General features: G+C 38.4%; 2 protein-coding genes across 4 annotated transcripts in view; one reads left to right on the plus strand and one right to left on the minus strand.

Annotated features, from left to right (window-relative positions):
- Positions 1 to 29: 29 nt before the first annotated feature.
- Positions 30 to 16,312, plus strand: RMC1 (regulator of MON1-CCZ1). 3 transcript variants are annotated; one of them, XM_026058610.1, is made up of 20 exons: positions 33 to 235; positions 2,634 to 2,710; positions 4,185 to 4,269; positions 4,639 to 4,695; positions 5,738 to 5,824; positions 6,996 to 7,136; positions 8,768 to 8,871; positions 9,405 to 9,494; positions 9,590 to 9,695; positions 10,740 to 10,851; positions 11,850 to 11,894; positions 12,334 to 12,387; positions 12,672 to 12,800; positions 13,205 to 13,311; positions 14,047 to 14,166; positions 14,354 to 14,431; positions 14,745 to 14,849; positions 14,935 to 15,003; positions 15,139 to 15,364; positions 16,136 to 16,312. In XM_026058610.1, exons 1-20 carry the CDS (start codon positions 74 to 76, stop codon positions 16,213 to 16,215), a joined length of 2,034 nt encoding a protein of 677 aa, XP_025914395.1. In that variant the 5' UTR covers positions 33 to 73; the 3' UTR covers positions 16,216 to 16,312. The 3 variants fall into 3 exon arrangements, with proteins under 3 accessions (XP_025914397.1, XP_025914396.1, XP_025914395.1); XM_026058612.1 differs by lacking the exon at positions 16,136 to 16,312 and having other exon boundaries at positions 30 to 235; positions 15,123 to 15,208; XM_026058611.1 differs by lacking the exon at positions 14,354 to 14,431 and having other exon boundaries at positions 31 to 235.
- The window catches only part of NPC1 (NPC intracellular cholesterol transporter 1), a 21,941-nt gene continuing 16,582 nt past the window's right edge, over positions 16,229 to 21,587 (minus strand). The window contains exons 20-24 of the mRNA XM_026058609.1: positions 21,213 to 21,413; positions 19,799 to 20,030; positions 18,582 to 18,695; positions 17,527 to 17,689; positions 16,229 to 16,853 (exon numbers count right to left, since the gene is read on the minus strand). Of these exons, the coding sequence (XP_025914394.1) occupies positions 16,771 to 16,853; positions 17,527 to 17,689; positions 18,582 to 18,695; positions 19,799 to 20,030; positions 21,213 to 21,413 (793 nt within the window). The 3' untranslated portion in view covers positions 16,229 to 16,770. The remainder of the gene's footprint in view (positions 16,854 to 17,526; positions 17,690 to 18,581; positions 18,696 to 19,798; positions 20,031 to 21,212; positions 21,414 to 21,587) is intronic.

Consider the following 21,587-nt stretch of genomic DNA (forward strand, 5'->3'; position numbering starts at 1 on the left):
ACAGGAAGCGGGCGGGTGGCTGGGTGGGCTCGGTGGGGACCGTTGGTGCCGGGCGTCGCGCGCCGCCGCCGCCATGAGCCGCGAGGCGCCGCCGGAGGAAGAGGCGCCGGGCGGAGAAGGAGGAGGAGAGCGCCAGGGCGAGGGCGGCTGCTACCTGGCGCTGTGCGCGCGGCCCGTGCACTTCGAGAAGGCCAACCCCGTCAACTGCGTCTTCTTCGATGAGGCCAACAAGCAGGTGCGCGGCGGCGGGGGAAGGGGCCGATCCTGCGGGCGCTGAGCCGAGAGGGTCCGCGACCGTGCGGGAGGGAAGCGGCTGCTGGCCCCGACCGCCTCCGCGGCTGCTTGCGCGCTGCCGGCGCTGCGCCCCGCCGCCGGGGAGCGGGAGCGACCGGTGGCTGCTGGCCACCCGCTGAGGCCGCGCGTGGTTTTGTAGGCTGCCGCTGGGCGTTAGGCTCGCGGTCCCCCTTGTGTGGAACTGCTCCAGCCTGGGGTCTGGCTGCTGGATGCTAATAGCTAGCTCAGAAACTGTCACTTGACGAGTGAGGCTGGATTTTTTTTTTATATGTATAAGCATACATTTATTTTGTTGAATTTCATCTGCCGTGTTGGTATCTTGTTGTTATCTGTCATAAGGTCTTTCTGGGATTCTTCAGAGTTGGCCCTTTTTTCTTCTATTTTGAATATCCTAATGTTATTGGCAAACTTTGTCCCTTCAGTACTAGCATCTTTTCTCAGATTTTTCAATGCATAAAGTTCAGTATATTCATAAATGTCAAATTAGCATCTATAGCTTTACTTGTGGCTCGGGCCTGAATGGCTGCTTTGCTTTACATTTTTTTTAGACTCAGTTCTTTTAAGCTTGTTTCTCCTTAATATCCCTATGGACTTCTGAACAGTTGGCTGGGTATAGCTAAAAGGTCTGCAGTTTATCATGATGTTCACTTAGATGTGGATACTTTCTGCTCTCTATTTCCTGTAACCATTCTGTAACTTAAGCATTCACAGAATTGAAATGTTCAAGCATGCATGGTGTGGATAAAATCAATGTTGTATCGGGGGGGGGGATATTTCTGGGATGTGTTTCTTGCTGTTATTCTCTGTTCTGAATCAGTGGTGTTCTTTCTCTTCATAAACCATAATGCTTTACTTACATTTATCATATTTCAACTGTCCCTCAAACTTAAATGTGCTTGTCTGGAGACACTGTATTTAATTGTGGATGAGATTAAAACTATACAGAAACTGAATATTAAGGGCTCGTTTAAAAGAAATATTTTTCAGTTGTAAATACCATTTTCCATTTTTTTTCTTACTTAGAATTTTTTAATTTGCCAGGTGTCTCCAAATCATTTGTAACCAGCATTTCAATGACAGTTTCCCACACAAACAGCCTTCAGAGACATCTTCCTTGCTATCTTCTCATCTCACTTATTGCTTATGGTTCATTCCTTGATCACTGGCCAAATTGCTAACTTTAAGACAGCATTGCCTTCATTATTCTTTCTACAATCAATATTAGAAACATTTGAATTCAATATTTTTCATTCTAATGAGGCTGTGGACTTGCTTGCAGCGCATAGCCTTGAAACCTGTGCCCCTGCATGAGCATACTGCACTAGTAGCATGGCTAATACAACAAAATAATATATCTATTATTCTGAGATGTGGCTAATGCTTCTACAAGCATAATTATGATAATAAGGAGTCTACCTAGCTTTCTTTTTCTCAGCCAGTTTGTAGAAGCATTTTTTTTTTTTTTAATGTTAGCTTATTCCAGTTCAACAAGCAGTATTGCTCTAACGGGTTTTATGCAAATGTATATCCAGCTGTACTAAGGCTGTAAGTGTAAGCCAGCTGAAACTTCATAAGCAGAGACAAAACTGCCTGTTACTATTAAACTATTCCTATCTAATAACATGTTCGGACAAGATCAGTGTCTGGGTCAGTGAGTTGTGCCTTTTCCTTTCCTACCCACCTAGCTGTTTTCCCTTTTATTTTAAACAATGCCCTGATGTCTGAGATATTTTTACTAATACCTGACTTGAGGAAAATATGAATATACTGGAAAAACCCTAAGCTTATATACTTTTTTTTTTTTTTTTTTACTATTTTAACTTGCCCAGTAATTCAGAATTTGCTTACCAGACTGTTTCAGTTCCATTTAACATTATTATAAATATGATAGACATTTGCTCACATGATTCTGTAGGAGTGAAAACTTCTGTTAAGAATTTGCTTATAATAGGGGATGTAAAAAGTGGATGTATCTGTTAAATAGCTGACTGATTTACAGAATATATTTAAAATTCTACCTGTTAACATGAAAATGTCTCAAAAATTAAATTCTAATGTGGAAAAAAAGGCAAAGTATGCTATCTATAAAGTTTTTCCTTCCTTTGATGTTGCTCTCTTGTGGGAAACGTTAGGTTATGTCCTACTTAGATCAGTGACAAGTAAACTTGGAGATTCAGAGGGAGGGATTGAATGCGGTGATTCTCAGTGTGAATTCAAAGACCTATGTAAGAATAAAATCTGTCTAGTCAAAAAAACATGTGTGGCTTACAGGGGGGGAAAAGCATGTTAAGGTTATGATTTTGAGTAAGCTACAAATGTGTTTTAAATAACTTTTATAGGTTTTTGCTGTTCGATCTGGTGGAGCTACAGGAGTTGTTGTTAAAGGTTTGGAGGATAAAAATCCCATCTCATTCAGGTAAGGCACCTTCATTTTTGTTATGCTAGGATAGAATTCTGTGATCTTAAAATTATGTGGTACTTAGTCCTGATATACTGTGATTCAGGCATAAAAGTTGTCATCATCTTTTGACTTTGTTCTTAAACATCATCTTGCAGTTAACATGGCATGCTTTTCCCTTGTGAATTTATGGTCTTCTGGAAAAAAGGCTGTGACTTTTTTTTTAACAGCAATATTTCATTAAAACATGCTGTAAATGTGAGAGAATAGGGGAGGTACAAACTTGTGATTACTACAGCAGCTATGACTTATCCAAGGATGCAGTTTTGCAAGCTAAACAAAATGAAGTAAACTTCATATATGTAGGGAACCATAATTTCTGAATTTCTTGCCCCTCATTCAAGCACAGTATTTCCTATATGTAGTTTTCTTGCATTCTGTATCTTGTTTAATCTAGCTTGTTTTTTTTAATATCTTTTGTTTCTTGTGAAAATCCCCCTCCCCCCCCCTCGAATCTTACAACAGTGCTTTCAATGAAACTACTTTATCTTTACAACACTTTTATAAATGTCTGTATTAAGTGTGATGGCTCTTTGCACTCTTCTTGTCCATGTGTTAGGAAGGATTCCTTTACTCTAAGGTTGCTTAAATCCAGATATGGATGAAGCAATTTGTAGTTGCGGTGTGTTTACGTAACCTATTAGCTGTTATGTAGGGCCTATTCTGAAAGGTGCCCAAGTACCCTCGGCACTAATGCTGAGCGAACTGAAAACATTTAGTGACCTCCACGAGGTTCTTGAATGGGGCAACACTGAATCCACAATTTTTCCGATCGACTGTCTAGCTCTCTTTTTGTCTTAACTTACTAACACATGCTGGAAATAGAACTATCTTATTAATTCCAATTGTACTGATGCCAGTTTGGTAGGAATAAATGTGGTTTTGGAGTGTTTTTTATTTATCTTTTTTATGGTATGAAAACCCCCTTACTCTGTCTTTAATTTCAAAAATTCTTCTAGAGGATGTGTCCTAGCAGGGAGGTGAGTAGGTTTGTGTCAATTAGCAGTAGTTCTGGAAGTAAAGAAGCTGCTTTGGGGTTGTCAGTGGGCATTGCAGACTTACTCCAGACTTGCTGGGATAGCACTGAGAATGCATGTTTGAATAGTTCCAGGCTTCTAATTCCACATCATAGGCCAACACAGCTGAGCATTTTTAGTGACTTGAGATGCTAATTTACATTGTGTGGTCTTAGCCAAGTTTCTGTAATGAATATGTACAGTACTTCCTGCAGAGTGAACTGCTTTTATCTTCCAGCATGAATTTTGGGTCTTGTACTTTTCTAGCAGCTCTCATAAGTTTATTCAAGAGCATTTGCATTAGACTTTGTTCTCCCCTCCCTCCCCCCATCATTGTCTTTTTGAGGATGCGTTACAGAGTTCTGTAACAAACTATCTTAGACATTATTTCCATAACTTTTTTTCTAACTGTATAGGATGGAAGATAAAGGAGAAGTGAAGTGCATCAAGTTTTCCTTGGGAAACAAGATACTGGCTGTCCAGAGGACTTTGAAGAATGTGGTAAGAAACCTGTACCCTGCAGACAGGGAATTGGAGCTGGAACTCTAGTACATAATGCCAGAGCAGAAGCCTCTGAGATAAAAGCTAAAGAGTTCTGGTGGCAAATATAGCTTTAGTAAAAATTCCTGTGTCACAGGTCAGCTGGAACAGCCAGCAGTCAACATTATTGTTTTGCTAGTATCACCATTTTAAAACAAAAAAAACAGAAAAATTGACTTCTATAAAGCCCTCTCTGGAAGGGGGAAGTAAAAGGTAATAATAGTGTAGTTTATCAAGTTATTTTTGAGATAGATAAACTTATCTCCTTTATCTTATCTCTAATATTATTTGCTTCGTAATTGGTAACATACTTAATGTGCCTTGTTTCAGGATTTTTTGAATTTTATTCCAGACAGCCCTCAGCTAGAATATACACAGGAATGTAAGGTAAGTTAAATCAATGTCCAAAGTTTACATGAGTAAGTGAAGCTCTAATGCTAGTTATCCTGATGGCCTCTACTCTACAAGAGAACTAACTGAGATACCTTCTAAAAACTAATGTGAAATAAATGATATATGTAGTCACTACTGTCTGTCTGAATTGAGGTTAATGACCAAGTATTAACAATATCCAAAAAATCTTCCTGGTCCTAGTCACTTTAATCCTTTCCCAGAAAGGACTGGAAATGCTGTGGAGGCAACAAATGTCAAGTTTAGAGGAGAAGAAACTAAGTGCTGATTCTGTAAAAACAGTGTACAGTAATTTTACTAATACAACATATGTTAATTTGGATTTTGTACCCTAATTTCACTGATAAGTGATAATAAGCTGCTAGCAGTTTGTTCCAAAACATCAAAAATAGAATTCAACCTTTCTGATTTTTTTTCCTCCATTATTTTACCAGAAATAAATATTATTGCATTTGTTCGGAACTTTCCAACCTGTAATTAAGAGAATTATAGTTCAAGGCAATACGATGCTATAGTAAATTTTTAAACTTACAACTTGCCAAAATTCCTTTATTCCTGCTGACTTTGATTCATTGTTTAGGATTATGTGTTTGAGTAAATGATCCTAGCAGATCCTTCATGGTAGTGTTCTGAGTGAAGTCATGGGAAATACTTCCACTTAATTCTTCACTTCTGGCAACAGAAGGAAAAAGCTTTTCATACCAGGAATTGGTTGACTTGGTAATATGGTTTGAACCAAAAGAATTGGGTGGTATGTAAGGGGAGAAGAAAACCTGACTGGATAGTAAACATAAATCTCAGGTGCCACCAAAAATACAGGTCATGTAGTTATGTACTTTTAGGAGTCTTCTATAAAAATAGCCGATGCACGTTGTGTGTCTAACTGCAAAAAGCACTAACTTCAGTGGTTGGCTAACTAAAGTACCTTTGATCTCTCATTCTTTATTTAATTATACTAGCTTATCTGAATACTTAATTTTACCAAGTAAAAGAGTGTTTGTTTGCTTGTTTGTTAAAGACCAAGAATGCCAATATTCTAGGATTCTGCTGGACAAGTTCTACAGAAATCGTCTTCATCACAGATCAAGGAATTGAATTCTATCAGGTAGTACAAATAATTCTTATAAGACAGAAATATTTGGAGATTTGAAAATGTGTCTGTAGCTTGTATTTTTGAGTTCCTATTTTCTAGCCCTCAAATTTAGAAAATGAACTGTTAAAAAGATGGAATAACTGTTCTGTTTGCAGAATATTATTATTTTTCTGAGTAGCATGTTTTTCTGGATTTAACAGGTTATTAAGAACAGCTTAACAAAGATCCTCTTTAAAGAATACTGAATTAAGCATTGACAACTCTGGATTAGTAGATGCTCTTGACTTGTGTGGAAATTAAAATCTAAATCTAATGTGAAATATTATTTCATGTAAAACAAATTAACATGGGAGGGTTATGTGTATACTTAAAATGCAGCAAAGTTTGCAACAAGTATTGATTGAATAAGGTAGTATAAGATAGTGGTATCCTTCTGCAAACTGATGACATCTTCCTGTGTTGATGTCATTGTCCAGGTTCCTCTGTGTTATTTTAATTACCTTTGCATGTGCTTTTGGAGAAATCTAATGAATAAATAGCCCTTTCTGATGATCATGGTGAGGGATATTATACACTTTGTGCATAGGTGCATACAATTAATCCTGGAACTATGCCACAGTGTTTCATTTAATTACTGTTACTAACAACTGATACTAAATAGTGATTGAAAATGAAGCATTATTTCCTGCTGATTTGGGGGAAAAAAAGATACTTGGCACCTAAAAGGGTTATGAACATTACCCCTGCAAGTGAGAGGACAAATCAAATAAGTGAGTTAAAATTATTTAAGCCCTTAAGATAATATATAAACTGATTCTCTTCATTTTAGTTTTTATAAAAACAAGTAAGCTGGAGGGTGGAGAAGGCAGCAAAGTTATTGTAATAACTACTGAGGTTTTATAAAAGTTATCTAAAGCTATAGGTGTTTTCTCCATTTATACCCAGACTAGGCAAGGGAAGAGGCATCACCTTTCAGCTCATTAGAATTTGAGAAGRATTTGATGTGCATTTGCTTAGGTACAGTAAATTAGTCCCTGAGCTTTAATTGTCAGATTTCTGATTCTTAACTCCAGCACTGTAAATGCTTTTAAACTTAGCTGTTTATTGCTTAGAATTCCCAGCCACTGTGCAGTAACACCTGTGCTGTTGGAATCCTGATGGTCATATAATATCCTGTTTCCAGGTATTACCAGAGAAACGAAGTTTAAAACTTCTGAAAAATCAAAGTATTAATGTCAACTGGTATATGTATTGCCCGGAGAGCTCTGTTATTCTTCTGTCAACCACTGTCCTCGGCAATGTCCTGCAACCATTCTATTTCAAGGTAAAGGGATATGTTCTGAACTTCTGTGTACTACATTTTTTTTCAGGCTACTTCTTCACTTGAATATTCTATCCCTTTCCCCGGATTTCTTTGAAGAGGTGCATGTGTTCACATCCTTACATGACAATAAGCAAAAGACAAAGCAAAAACCTGGAAGCTAGTTCCTGGAAGAGCGTTTAGTAACTCACTCTGTCTTATGTTGTCTTTGGAAAGAAGTTCATCTAGTTAATGTTGGACAGTTGACCTTGAGAAAGGGTAGGGGGGAATTACTGGGCCAATTCTTGGCATAGTAAGCATCTTTCAACAGACATGTTTGCATTTAAATGAGCATACATTTTTTTTTCCCATTTCTAATATGGGTATTTGCATTCTGTAGTGTGATAATAAAGAAAAATTAAGGACCTTTCACTTGTGATTGTAACTGTAACCTTCCCAATATAAATGAATGAATTAGAAAACTAACAAAAGAAAAAAGGTAGCACATCAGAAACAGCTATTGTCCCAAGGATGAGAGAGCTTAGTTTACAGTATTTATTTCTCTTGATGCTCTTCCCTGTGGACAGCATTTAAAGTTATAAGGAAAACACTTTTCTTTTTGGCTTGGAAAAACAGTGCAGTAAAAACTAGAATCTATTTTTAAGTTAATCATACAGTAAGATGATTTAAAAACTGAGGAACAGAACTACAGAGTTTATCAAAAAATTCAAGTTTTCTTCCAGTAGTCCAAGGGAGGATTGTGTTTTGTTTTAACTCACTTAAATAGGTTTCCTGGTTTGAAATGATATGAGCTGAGGGTTTGTACTGGATCCTGATACAATGCTCCCTTCATAGGTGGCTAGGTGGAACTTACTTACTAGCTTCTCACCATTTTCTTTGCAAGGACTCAGCTTGCACTCCCCCCTTCTTAATATTTGGTTTCATCTTGCAGCTACTAGGTACCCAATAATTTTTGTTCTGTATTCAGGAGGTAATCTTTAAAGATTTCCTGAGATARATAGGGGCTATAGCAAAATAATCTTTGTAAATAAAGTTTCTGTAGTGTTCATATCTTACACTCAAGAATAAGTTAACAAGAATGGTAAGTGAGCCTCAGTAGAAGCTTTGGGGTTTTGGCACTTCTGAAAATTTGCTTAAATATAAACTCCATAGGGAAAGAGAAAGAGGAGAGAAGAAACCTTAGGTAGGAGCAGGGGTATTCTCTGAGTATAAGACAGATTCTGGAGTTAGCAGGAACAAAAGGAGACTGACTGGTAGGAGGTACTGATTTTCTTCTTCCCTGTAAGAGTGGGAGAATACATTTCACGGGGAGAGAGGAAGTTAGAGAACTGCTGGCTGAAATCTTCAGGCCAATTGTAAATGGGATTTGCAAACAGTTTTGTATTGATTTAATTTTTCTTAGCCAAAGTTACTGCAGTAGAATCTTAAGATGATAAAGTGGCTAAATTTAAAATACCAGATGTATGTGTTCAGGATCACAGAACAGAAAAGTGTCAAACTTTTTTTTTTTTTTTTTGATATCACTGCTCTTCACCTCATGGCGGGGCTATTGATATAGCATATGATTAAACGTTAGTCAAGATTTTTCTGCCTCATGTCTTAACATTGGATTTTTTTTCGTTGTTGTTTAACAGAGTGGAACAATGTCGAAGCTATCAAAATTTGAAATTGAGTTACCTGCAGCACCCAAGTCCTCCAAGCTCAGCCTTTCAGAAAGGGATATCGCAATGGCTACAATGTATGTGTCTCTGACTGATCAAGCCTTTACCTTCCTTGGCAAAAGTATGACAGTTTAGGGATGCTGAGAGAAGACAAGAACAGTAACATGGGTGCACTGGTTTTGTGTTTCAGCAGTACTCTGCTTGAAAGTGCTTTGGTCACTTCCTTGAACAAAGAGTCTAAAGTACTCTCGGGGTGGGGGGGGATGTGATGGAGCTAACTGGGGAGCTTTAGTTTTTAAAACTTTTTTTCTTCCAGAAAGCTTGTGAGTGCTTCATCTTTGAACCAATGTACTAGTAGAGCTGCTCTTAAATGTCTAACTTGCATGAGCAAAGACCGTATGTTTTATGAGACTTATCAAGCAGTCTTTCAGTCCTCTAATTGATCACCTGATTTAATCTCTTATCTGTTATTTTAGGATAAGACACATGGCTCTGACAGACTAGTAGAGTAAGACAACTTCCTGCCTTTGCTGCAGAAAGGAGATCTAAGTCTCATATCCTTCCTAGCTCTTTATTTGAAAGTAATATCTTAATCCTGTTGTCTCATTAGATACGGGCAGCTTTATGTCCTCTTTTTGAGGCATCACTCAAGGACTTCTAATAGCACAGGAGCAGAAGTAGTTCTGTATCACTTACCAAGGTAAGAGCACAATAAAGAACAGAAGTGGTATAAGACTTCTACATTCTACTTTAAATAGGCTTACTGACTAGTTCTTCTGATCTCTATTTCTATAGGGAAGGCTCCTGTAAGAAGACACATATTTTAAAGCTGAACAGAACAGGAAAGTTTGCACTAAATGTTGTGGATAACTTGGTGGTAGTACATCATCAGGACACTGAGGTCTGATTTTATTTATGTTTTCTTGTGCCTTTACTTTTAAAAGTTATAGGCAGATCTTAACTGGGCTGTTAGCTCTGGAAAATATTGTTGCAGGTGCTCTAGCTTTGCCAAAAAGAGTATTTGCAGAAACAAAAACATAAAAGAAAAAGCATGAAACTTAAAGGAAGAAATTAAAATGCCTAACCTTACATTGTTGAGCTAACATTTAATTAGGGCTTTTTCTGATACCTGTTTTTTCAGGCAGCAGTCTAATTTGTTAGTTTTCTATGATAATCCTGCTGTTGCATTGTGTAGGCTTTTAAGGCATGTACAAAAAGACAGAGTTATAGTGGATACTAAATTAATCATCCTGGGAACTACTCAGAAGCAAGCATTTGAATGATCAGTTCTTTAAATGCCCAGACTTGCTAAAATTAATAGGAACAAAAATGATCATATGTGTAAGTCAGTATATGTGAAACTTGCTTAGCTGTAGTCTCAGTAGTAAGGCTTAAATCAGTGGAAAAAGCTAGAAGTGGTACTTGAATCTTAACATGCCGAAAGGCTTTTGTTTCCTGAATTATCTCCTGCTGGACAGCTTCAAGAACAGGGTCAGCATATCTCATTAGGATGATTAGTTAATGTTGCAGTTATAATTCACATTAATTCTACATGTTAGCATTCAACCCAGAGCTCTTATTCTCCAGTGTTTAGGTCAGGCTATAAACATGGTTGTATAGATAAAGCAGATAGATAGACTGAATAGGGTAGATATCAGTAATAGCAGTCTCATTTAATTAGCACCAAAATTGAAGTGAATTTCCACTGTGCAAGGCTTTTGCAACTGTTAGTGAGCAGAGTTTAACAAAACTGAATGGGGAAATGAGGGTATTGCAGGAGGCTGCACAATTTCCCTCACTTTACAGCATCCATAAACTAAGCCAGGAATGCAACATGACTTAATGGAGAGTATAAGATGAAATGTGAAAAGTAACCTGAATACCTCTAAATGGGTGCTAATTCATGTTTGCCAGACTGAGGGAAAGTTTCTCTTTTCCATTTCAGACTTCAGTTATATTTGACATCAAACTAAAAGGAGAATTTGATGGGACTACTACCATCCATCAGTTTGTACTTCCACCTCGATCAATACAACCCTACCAAATACCTGTGGCAGGTAGAACTGCAGCATAAACAACCTTGATATGTTTACTGAATTTCATAGCTGGTATACTACAGTGCTTTGGTCTTTAGGAGGCTGGTTACAGATACTCTCCTCTTACATATTTAGGAGAGGGAGGAAAGAAAATAGCAAGGAATTGTACCCAAATTCTTGTCCCAGATTTGTGCCCACTACAGAAGAGTTGCTCTTCAAAATATGCACTTCCCCTAGTACCTTGCAGCATTACAGTGAAGATCTTTCACAGTTTTACAGTCTACTTATTTAGTCTTTATTTTCCAAATTTGCCACAGCTATAAAAGCTAGTGGGGGCATGAACCTTGCTCAAAAGCACTTTTTTTACAAGTATCTGCCTTACTCTCTTGTGTGACTTAGCATCTGCCACACTTTGCTAAAGGTATAGCAGATAGCTTGAAGGTACTTGTGCAGTGCAAGTTAGGAGTAAGAGAAATCACCTGAGCATAGTTCTACTAGCACATGGGAAACTGGTGTCACTGCAGTAAAGAAAGAGACCCTTCAGTGGGAAATGACTGCATCTTAAAGGTCTTTCTTTAACATCTCAATTTTGAAGTCACTAATGGAAAAGAAGAATAAGTCTGTGTGAAGAGGTTAATATTAATCTTAAGGTTAGCAGCAGGACATACAAAGCTGTTTTGCTTTTTAAGGAGCTGAAGTGATTATGTAAATATAACAAAATTTATGCATTTAAAATTACAGCTTTAGAGATGGAATACTTCAACATACATGATTTCACTTGTATAAAAAGCAAAACCTACCATGTTTTGAAGAATTTTACTTTGCCTTCCCACAGTTAGGTTTTTTATACTGTGAGCTAGCTACGTGAGTGGGTATAACTTTCTGCCTGCATACTGTAGGATTGCTAGACATGTGATCCACACTGTTTTTTCAGTTTAAGCTTGTGGCTTGTATTTTGTTAGTGTGAAAAAGGTGCCCAGAGTACTACTGTTCTTTACCTAATATTTATTTTTCTGCAGGTCCAGCCTCTGTGACAAGTCAGTCTCCTGTTCCATGTAAACTCTGTATCCTTTAAATACTCTAAGACATAGAACTCTTTCTGAAGCCTCACATTATGTACCAAGCACAGAGAAAATAAGTATTTGTTAGTCTAACCCCTTACATCTCCAGCTACAGCTGATCATGCATATGTACATCTCTAAGGTAAAACAGTATGCTGCCTGAGAGGCTTTACTGCTTGTGTAGTTAAGAGGGAATTCAACAGGTTGAAAGAAAACCCTACTGCACTATACTAGAGACTTGGGTGTGGAATTAGTGAGTGTGCACCATGAAACTGAAGTATGAGATGTACTTCTGAGGAGATGACTCAAGACCCTATGAGAGGGCTGTGACCATAAATAAGTGGTATTAACAGGCTCTGCTTCAGCATATTGTATTAATATGAATTTAGTGGTTACAGTTTAGAATCAATACTAAAATGGGTTTTAAAACTTTAACATTTAGATTCTTCCTCTTGGATTGTCTTTCAGCCTGATATTATCATCAGTGCGAGTGAAGGTGAGTGGTAAGCTATTTAAAGAGCCTGCTATATTCAGTGAGAGGTACAGGCTCCTTTACACCTTTAGCATACAAAGCAGCTTAACAGTGACTAAACAGCTGTACCCAGAAAGCTGAATGGGCTTGGCAGTGATAGAGTATTACCCCCAGATGTTGTAAGGATATAGTCATACAGTTCTAAAGCATAGTTAGGAAGGTACTTCACTTCTTACAGTGAGAAGTCTGGCTATCTAGATTATACTATTCAAGTAAACTCATTTGGTGTTTTACTCCTTTAAATCAAGGCTACCTCTGGAATCTTCAGGTGAAACTTGAGCCTGTAGTTAACCTCTTGCCAGATAAAGGAAAACTAATGGATTTCCTTCTCCAGAGGAGAGAATGCAAAATGGTTATCCTGTCTGTATGCTCTCAAAGTAAGTTCTCTCTCAAAGAAGAGAAAGTGTTTTTTTTTTAAAAGGGCTTTACTGGTATACCTTGAAAATGAAATATTGCTTATTCAATCAGTACTTGCACCTGTTAGCTGGACTCTTATTCAGATCCAAGATCACTTCTGAAGCTAGTTTTGTCTTCTAGAAGAGCAGAAGCCTAGAGTACTCAGTCATTGTTCTGAAAGGAATTCTTAACAGCATGAAAAAGTTCAGCTCCCCTCCCTCCCCACACACTCCCTTTAATTCAAAAGGAATCTGACATGGCTGAAAAGATGTTTCTTTTAAAGCTTAGAATAAAAGTTGGTGTAGAGATCACCTTCCAGAAAAGGTAGCTTCAAACCTACAGGTTTATTTTCTCTAGGAGTTTATTCATAGTTTTTTCTTTTCAGTGCTCAGCGAGCCAGGAAGGGGATCGCTGTCTGTGATTGCAACTGTTTTTGACAAACTGAATCATGAATATAAGAAGTACTTGGAAGCTGAGCAGAGCTATACTATGGTAAACCCTGTTAACTACAGAAGCTTACAAAGTTAGGGTAACACCATTTCAGTTTGATTGCATCATGGTAGAAGCAAAATAGCTGCTCCTTTCTACTCAGGAAAGTCAGGTTTACCACAAGATTAATCAGTCCTTGGCTGCTTCAAACTTAGAGTAACCTGCTCTGCACGGTGCAGTAGGTTCCCCCCATTTGCAAGACAACTGTTCAGCAGTCTGCTGTGGCAGAGGCTGCATAGCTTATCTCCAATGTGACAAGCAGCATACTCTAGTACTGGAGAAGGAAACAAGGTAGAAGTTCAAAAAAGCAACTCAATCCCTAACTGTCAAAGAAATTCCAGACCAGTGACTGTATGGCACAATACCTCACTGCCATTCATCAGTCCTGCATCTGTTGTGTAGAGTTAGCTAAGCTAGCAAGTTCAAACACTAACTGTAGTGGTATAGCCATATACTATGTTTACACAGGCTCCTGCACTAAGTTTGCTTAGCTGCTGGCTTGGAGGTATAATAGTTAGCTACATTAACTTAAAAAAAAATCTACAAAGTCCACACTCCATGAGGAGAGTGCATCCAGTATTCATGACCACAGATGTGGATTTGCTCAGTAACAAGCAAGTTTATAACTATGTTCCTAATGTAGGATAGTACAAGCTAGCCTCTGTATAAGTGAGACTTTATTAAAACCTGTACTATTCAACACTAAAGTGTTCTTTTAACAATGCTTTCCTCTTGTAGGTGGTGGAAGCAGGCCAGAGTAGAAATAATCCACCCCTGAAACGCCCTGTACGCACTCAAGCTGTTATTGACCAATCTGACGTGTACACCCATGTTTTATCTGTATTTACAGAGAAGAAGGTAAGTTAATTTTAAGTGCTGGTTTAGCAGTAGTTTTAGCAGCAACCTTAAGTTGATCATTTGGCATAGCCTGCAGGAGGCATCATTSCTGTCAGGATTATGACCTCAGTTACCATCCTCATAGGATGGACTTGTCATTTTCAGGGGAAGCCCTGCAAGTTCCACCTAACGCTTTTTTCTTGTCCAGGAAGCACCTCATAAGTTCACTATAGCAGTCCTGATGGAATACATTCGCTCTCTTAACCAATTCCAGATTGCTGTTCAGGTAAAGCACTTTTACATGCATGAAGTACCAACTACATCACCTCACTCCATGAAATTACATGATATCTCAGACCAGTCTTGTTCAGGTAGGAATAGCTTAGACCTGATACTACAACTTTAGAACCAACAGAACTTGATGCTGGGAAACCCCAAACCTTTGCATACATAATGCAAAATACTTTAGTTTTAGTTGTCTTTACTTCAGGAGAGAAGATTAGTACAGGAACAGTGTTTAAATCATATGCAGTACTACCTTCTAGATCTAAAAGATCTGGTATTGAGACATACCTTTGATGGTCTTCCTGCATTCACAGCACTACTTGTATGAGCTGGTCATCAAAACCCTTGTTCAACACAACTTGTTCTACATGCTCCATCAGTTTCTGCAGTACCATGTGCTCAGTGACTCAAAGCCTTTGGTATGTAAGATGAGCTGCCTCATTAAACTGTTGATGGAGGTGGGAAGTTGTCAGAATTTGAAGGTTGTTTCTGCTTTTGCCCTAGGCTTGTCTACTACTGTCCCTGGAAAGCATTTACCCTCCTGCACATCAGCTCTCTCTGGATATGTTAAAAGTAAGCATTTCAGACTAGTAACTCCATGTCACATGTGGGTTAGACATATCAAACAGCTTACCTGATCAAGCTTGAAGTGACTACCTAGCATTTAAATTATTAGAAGCATTGTCTTACAGCTGTGATTAATTTCAGAGGCTTTCCACAGCAAATGATGAAATAGTGGAAGTTCTGTTGTCCAAGCACCAAGTTCTGGCTGCCTTGAGATTCATCAGAGGTATTGGAGGACATGACAGTATTTCGGCCCGCAAATTCCTTGATGCAGCAAAACAGGCAGATGATGACATGCTTTTCTATACTATATTCAGATTCTTTGAACAAAGAAATCAGCGGTTACGAGGAAACCCTAGTTTCACACCAGGTAAGTATTGAGTAGAGAATTAAGCCCAGATAATTCAGTTTGCACAACTGAATTAAGACCTTTCACTTCTACTCCAGTGGAGGCAGTATGTGAAAATAAAATTCTTGATGCATTTTAGATTCACCTTGAAGCATAGTTTCAAAGTCAGCTTTGCTTACCCCATAGTATATTGCACCCAGAAGTAAAGCTAGTTTGAGCCAGACACAGGAACTTGCAGATTAGACTAACCCATTTGGCTTGCAGTTACTTGCATTGCTTGGTTAGGCAAAACCATCATCTCCAATTAGTGCTTTCAGTGAAGCCAAGAATTGGGTCAAAGAAAACCTTTGAGTTTAGTTGTCTATTTCCATAGACTTTCCAAAAATTCTAGGCTTACTGTATGCTAAGACTTTTCTCACTTAAGAAAAAAAAAATCAAGTTAAACCATTTGCACCAGAAACATGCCATTAATCAGACAGTCTGTAAACTCAGAATTCTATTTGGTGGTCTTAAATCTGGAGAAGTAGAGAACTCACATGGATGCAAGTTTGCTGGCTAGATACAGTAACTAGATGAGATATCTGCTTCACCATGAGACTACTTGTCACAGGACTGGAGATACCTCAGTATTCCACTGCTTTAAAAAGTCATTCAACTCCTCTGCTCCAAGGCATTAAAGATGAAATTTAGTATTTGCATTTGAGATAAATGAAACTACATTATCTTGCTTCTCATGAACAGTTTGTTCTCTTAATTTCAGTGCTAATATTAACTTTTCTTTTGCCCTCTTAGGTGAGCACTGTGAAGAACATGTCACCTTCTTTAAACAAGTTTTTGGAGAACAAGCTCTCATGAAGCCCACAACTTTCTGAAATACTCTTCCACTGAAATGTATAAACTTAATTTATTGCATTTGAGTAGATTTTGAACTACAAAATTGCTATTTTATAATAAAGTATATACAAGACATTTTGGCAAATAGTACTAAAAATATTACAACTTGTGATGGCTTCCCCCTAAAAAGAGACAAAAATTGCATTGACCTGCATTTAAAATTAGTGTCAGTGGTACAGCAGTCCATTCTTGTACACATCACCTCAGTTTCGTTGACAAAAAAGCTATTCAACTTGCAGTGCAGCTGTTTTAGGTTTCTAGAAGAAAGATGCAGCCTCTTGAAGAGGGAAGTGTTTTAGTAGTCTCGTTAATGCATCTAGTTTTGGTAATACTGTTATGTGAGCCACATGCAGCATTTCCTGAGTTTAAAGCCAAGTCCAAAGCTGCAGCTGATATCTTCTAGTTGAATCTGTGCAGGAATCTGTGCAGTGGTGGTTACAGTGTAATAGTCATAGAACATTGCTGCACTTCAGTTTAGGCTGAGCTGTGTCTCAGCCACAGTTCACAATCCACTGAACACTTTGTTAAAACGACTAGAAGTAGAGGAGTCTCTCTCGTTCTGTACCTCTGCTCCTCTCTTGCGCAGCATGAGTTTTAGCTTTATTGACTGATGGGCCTGAATAAGAGAAAGAGAAGTTACTCTGAAGTCTTAACTTTACAGCAGATATTACCCAGCCACCATGAACAAGAAGGTGGCGTGGTCCTAGCTATCTCAGCATTAAGGTGGATTTAGACATCTTATGAAATATGCTTCTGTTCAGATGCAATAGCTGTCAGCAGCAGCAAGGGCAATAAGTGAATCACCTTCAGTCTTAATCCCCTTAGCGAGGCTTCATTCAAGTCTGCACTTTAAACACTCCCCATACATATCAATTTCTAAGTTGGAAAGGACACCATTCTTATTGTAAAGCAAGAGCACTTTTGCAGATGCAAAAACAGCATCCCATAGCAAGTTGTTGCTTCCACTCTGTCCCCAGGTGCAGAGAAATGAAATGGGCTGCAGTCTGTTGGACCACATGGGGCTAGGCAGGCACCTCCATTAGGAACAGTGCAGCACAGCCATGCTGGGCTGGTTGGGGTGACCAAGTTCAGCATGCCTGGAACAGGGAGCTTGCACTGCTACCAGCCAAGCCTTGCTTCCAAACGAGTCTGGCCACTCCTTGTGTGATGCAAAGGCAAATTCAAATACTGCTTTTTAATCTTTGCAATCCTTTGCATATTTAATAGAGCTTCCATAAGTAGTTAGCTATTTGTGTTTGAAGTGAGTTTTAAAGACTATCACATCTTACCTATGTAACTTAAGAGAACTGGAAGGAATATTAGTCCATGTGTTGCTCCCAGCAGGACCATAGCTAGATACATCCTGAAGTAGAATATCTTGAAGATCTGAGATTTGGAAAAAGCCAGTACTACAATTCCTCCAAATTTAGTCAGTGTGATACCACTAAAAACCTGACAAGTAAAAGAGTGTTTTTGTAAGTGCCAAAGAGCTTTAATCCATTTATTTTACTTAGTATTTGCTAAAAATGCTCATCTAATTTAATTGATCCTCCTATATGTAGTATACCTCCTCTCCCCATTAAACCTTAGAACCAAATCTAACTCAGGAGGAGTTTAAGATCAACTTTTAGTCTTACTTGAACTGCCATAGGCCAGGAGATGTTAGAGAAAGTTAATGATGGTTTACACTGGGAAGTTCAGCATTTTTCTATTCCTTTTTCCTCTTGGAAAAGCTCAGGAATTCTACTCTAATCTGTACAGCCACCTAAGTATAATCTTGAATTCAGGCAAAGAGATGAAAGCCTTCACTTGACATAACTCAGGCTTCAGTGAAGTTCCTTTTCTGGATCAGGTAGATGTAGCAGCAGAACAGAGTCTGCTCCAACCCTGCCCAGGTTGCTCATCTTAGACTTTAAGTGATGACAGTACTGCCTAATACTAAGCCCTGCCTGTGTTCTTAGAGCCCCAGTGCCACACTATCCAGAATGGCCTTTCCCAGGCATCTGGAAGGCTGTGATGCACTTAAGCTGTAACATTACAGTTCAAGGAGAATTTATGCAAACTACTGGTTTAGTTGAAGCTGAAGTTTTAGCTGTACTGTTCTTTACTACCACTAGATTAAAGTTATACTGGCCTAACAATATTATGAAGTCTTTTGATCACCCTTATTATTAGCAGAAGCCTAGGTTGATCCTTAGGCATTTTATGTATTCTCAGAAAGAAAAAGAAAAAAAGAAAAAAAAAAATCAAAGCATTCCTTATGACTTAAGGATGTTGTCCTAGTCTCTTTGAAGTTGCAGCCCGAGCCAACCATTTTACCCGCCCCTGTACAATGGATACTTACAGAACTGCCCATGTGAGATAGAGCTTCTTCTGCACGCTCTACTCTACTGCCCTTAGTACTAACAGTGAATGCTCTTGTCACGTGACTACAGAATTCCACAGCGATACCACAACTCTAGAGAGAGTAAAAGAGAAAACATGAAATAAGGCATCAGTAGATAAGCAGTTTGATGGTAAGTTATAAGACCTGAGACAGGCTTGAAAAGTTATGGCAGGCAGCATCAGTTTCCAGGGTTAAAGTGCCCTTGGAAGTTGTAACAAACTGAGTTTAGCATTAACTGGTTACTAGAGGCTATTAAAGGTACTGTATAGTATTTTAACTAGCCATTACTAGTTGACAACTAATCAGGTATCACAGCACTGCTAAGGTTTTAGAGGACAAAAGTTTCTTGAAGTTGAAAAAACCTGGCTTCAATACAGTACATGCAGTGAGCACACAACTCAAAATCAATTTACAGATGCTAGCTGGAATAACACGACTCTGCAATAACACTTTAGTATGCATGTTATTTGATACCATACAAGGTCAGCCGAGTTTAACATTTTTAGTCTTAAAGCAAGCTGTTTAAGCAAGTCATTTAAAACATTCACTGAACAGCTGGCAAGTCCTTCTTGACTTGTTACCTAGCAGATACACTTGTGCAACTATGATTCTTTAGTTGTAATATGGGCTGACAATTTATTTTCTCATAACATTTTCAAGTATGCCATAGGTCACTAGAGAGCAAGATAAACCAGAGCTCCAGCACTCTCAGCTGCTGATAGTGCAGTTCTGGAGTTTTTAACCAAAGTGCTTTCTGCACTAGTTGTGTTTCATCTGTTTATGCAGGAAAAATACAAATGTTAGCACATCCTAGATCTACTCCACAGAACATCAGTGCAGCAAAAGCCTTAAACACTGTTTATGCCTAGGTAAGGATACACAGCTTACAGCCTCATGACATGCAACAGCACCTAGTCTAAGTAGTAGCATCCCCACCATTGCTGCAGAACAGCAGACTAACAGCTGCAGTATAGCTTACAGATAGGACATCAATTGAACTAGAACTAAATTATGGTCATACAGAGTAAAATTTATTTTCTAGACAGCATCTAGAAGCAGTAAGTTCTACTATTGTTCAAGCTCCTGAAGTTTAACAGAAATACTACTCAGTTTCATGAGTTATTATTACACAAAACCATTCAAGACTTGTAAACAGAGAGATGTCTGTGACTTACCATGACAAGATTTACTAATGAAACTGCATTCAAGCTGATGCCCCACAGCCACATCACCCCAAACATGTTGATGATTATCATCGCAATAGTTATTGTAACCACAAAAGCAGCCCATACTTCAAAACCAAGCAGCACAGTTGTCACCAAAAATATTGATCCCAAGGAGATGCAGAGGTTAAATATAGCGTCATCCACAATTGTCAAATACTGTTCATAAAAGACATAAAACACACTGTGGAAAGAGCAGAGGTTGTAATTAGCCATTCTACTTTAGGACCACCATCAGGTCTTATACAAAAAGCCATATGCAGTATTCCTATCAAAAAAGGAGGTACCATAGGTAACTAGCTACTTTAATAACTGTACTTAAAAGTAATAGCAGTGAATATTTGAGCAGAACTCCTTGGGATGACTATCTGCTGTCATTTACTATTTGTATAAAGTCTGTAGAGTAGAAACAGCCTTAAAGATCAGCTAGTTCAAGCTGTCAGGACTGCATGATCTGCATGCTTGATGCATAGTGAAAACTCCAAAGTGACTCTACAGAATGCCTTAGTTCTGAGCCGCTTAGTATTTTTCAGACTACAGACAAAAACCAGAGGTAATCTAGTACAGAGACTAAGCTGCTAGTATTAGATAAGCTTCTGTAGAAAGGATGAAGTAGTTCCTTCTTTATGGAAGGAGTCACCAACAGGAATTTGCTTCCCAGGATCACCCATGAAACACCTGCTGGTGATGACAGCTCCTCAGCACCACTTCAGTAAAGACTGCATCTAGAATTGTTGTAGCTACTTATATTCAAATAAAATGGTTGCCTCAGATCATCTGCCATACCTGCAATAGCTACTGGGCTGTTGCTGAGGGTCTGGAGTGATAGATCCTGCAACGAAACTGTAGCCTGGGAAAGATTCTTTGAAGCAAAAGGTGTATGTTTCTGTGGTACTGATGCCAATTCCTACTCAGTTTCACTGCGGTACCACTGCATGGAGTCTCAAGTGATACATTAACAATCATGTACTCATTAGGTGAGCAGTACTTTGATATCACCACTGTCTGCTTTAAGTTTAAATGCTTCAGCAACAGTTTAAGTTTGAAGCCAATATATTCAAAATACAGCTTGGGACTCATCCAGGTCAACATATTTATGCTAGAATTATTAAACCTTACTATAAAAACTAGAAAGTGCCCGAGCTGAAGACAGAGCTAGCCCTGTAGTAAAGGACAGGTTGCTCAATTTAAGTTAACTATGGACCAAAGCATAGTTAACACTGTGGATAAACAGTTGGATTTAGTAGATTCCAGAGTGCCTGTTAAACACCAAGACTCAGATTTTTGTAAGATGTTGCTAGCCAGTACTTTTGCTCAGTTGTGTAAGTTAAACATTGTCACTATAGTAAGAAGGATTTATGCATACCTGTAAGGGAACACTCGATAGTTCTTCTCTTTGATGCCCATGGTTTCAGTAATATTATCTGCTATAACCCGAGCTTTCTTCATAGCATCAATGAAGTCAGAGGATTTTTTTAGTACAGTATGGTAAGTCATAAAATAAGTAGCTCCAACATCAGATTTGTTGTTTATGAAGTTGACAGAAGAGTTATATGCAGCATGTCCTCTGCATAAAGAGAGCAAAGTTCCAAGTATCAGTGTCAATGAACATATTCAAATTTATTAGCTTTTTATAGTGTATAACCTTGTTTCTAGGTTTCCAAAGATGATACTGCAAGGATTCAGAGCACAATACATTAAGCAGGCTATACTAGGCAAGACTGACTACAAAACTTGCTTC

This window comes from Apteryx rowi, unplaced genomic scaffold (assembly GCF_003343035.1).
Source record: "Apteryx rowi isolate R43461 unplaced genomic scaffold, aptRow1 scaffold_149, whole genome shotgun sequence".
Taxonomy (NCBI): Eukaryota; Metazoa; Chordata; class Aves; order Apterygiformes; family Apterygidae; genus Apteryx; species Apteryx rowi.

Coding starts and splice junctions, on each gene's coding strand:
- RMC1 (XM_026058610.1), top strand. CDS start 74: ATGAGCCGCGAGGCGCCGCCGGAGGAAGAGGCGCCGGGCGGAGAAGGA. Junction 9,696..10,739: donor TACATCATCAGGACACTGAG/GTCTGATTTTAT, acceptor TTTCCATTTCAG/ACTTCAGTTATATTTGACAT. Junction 12,388..12,671: donor TATCATCAGTGCGAGTGAAG/GTGAGTGGTAAG, acceptor CTTTAAATCAAG/GCTACCTCTGGAATCTTCAG.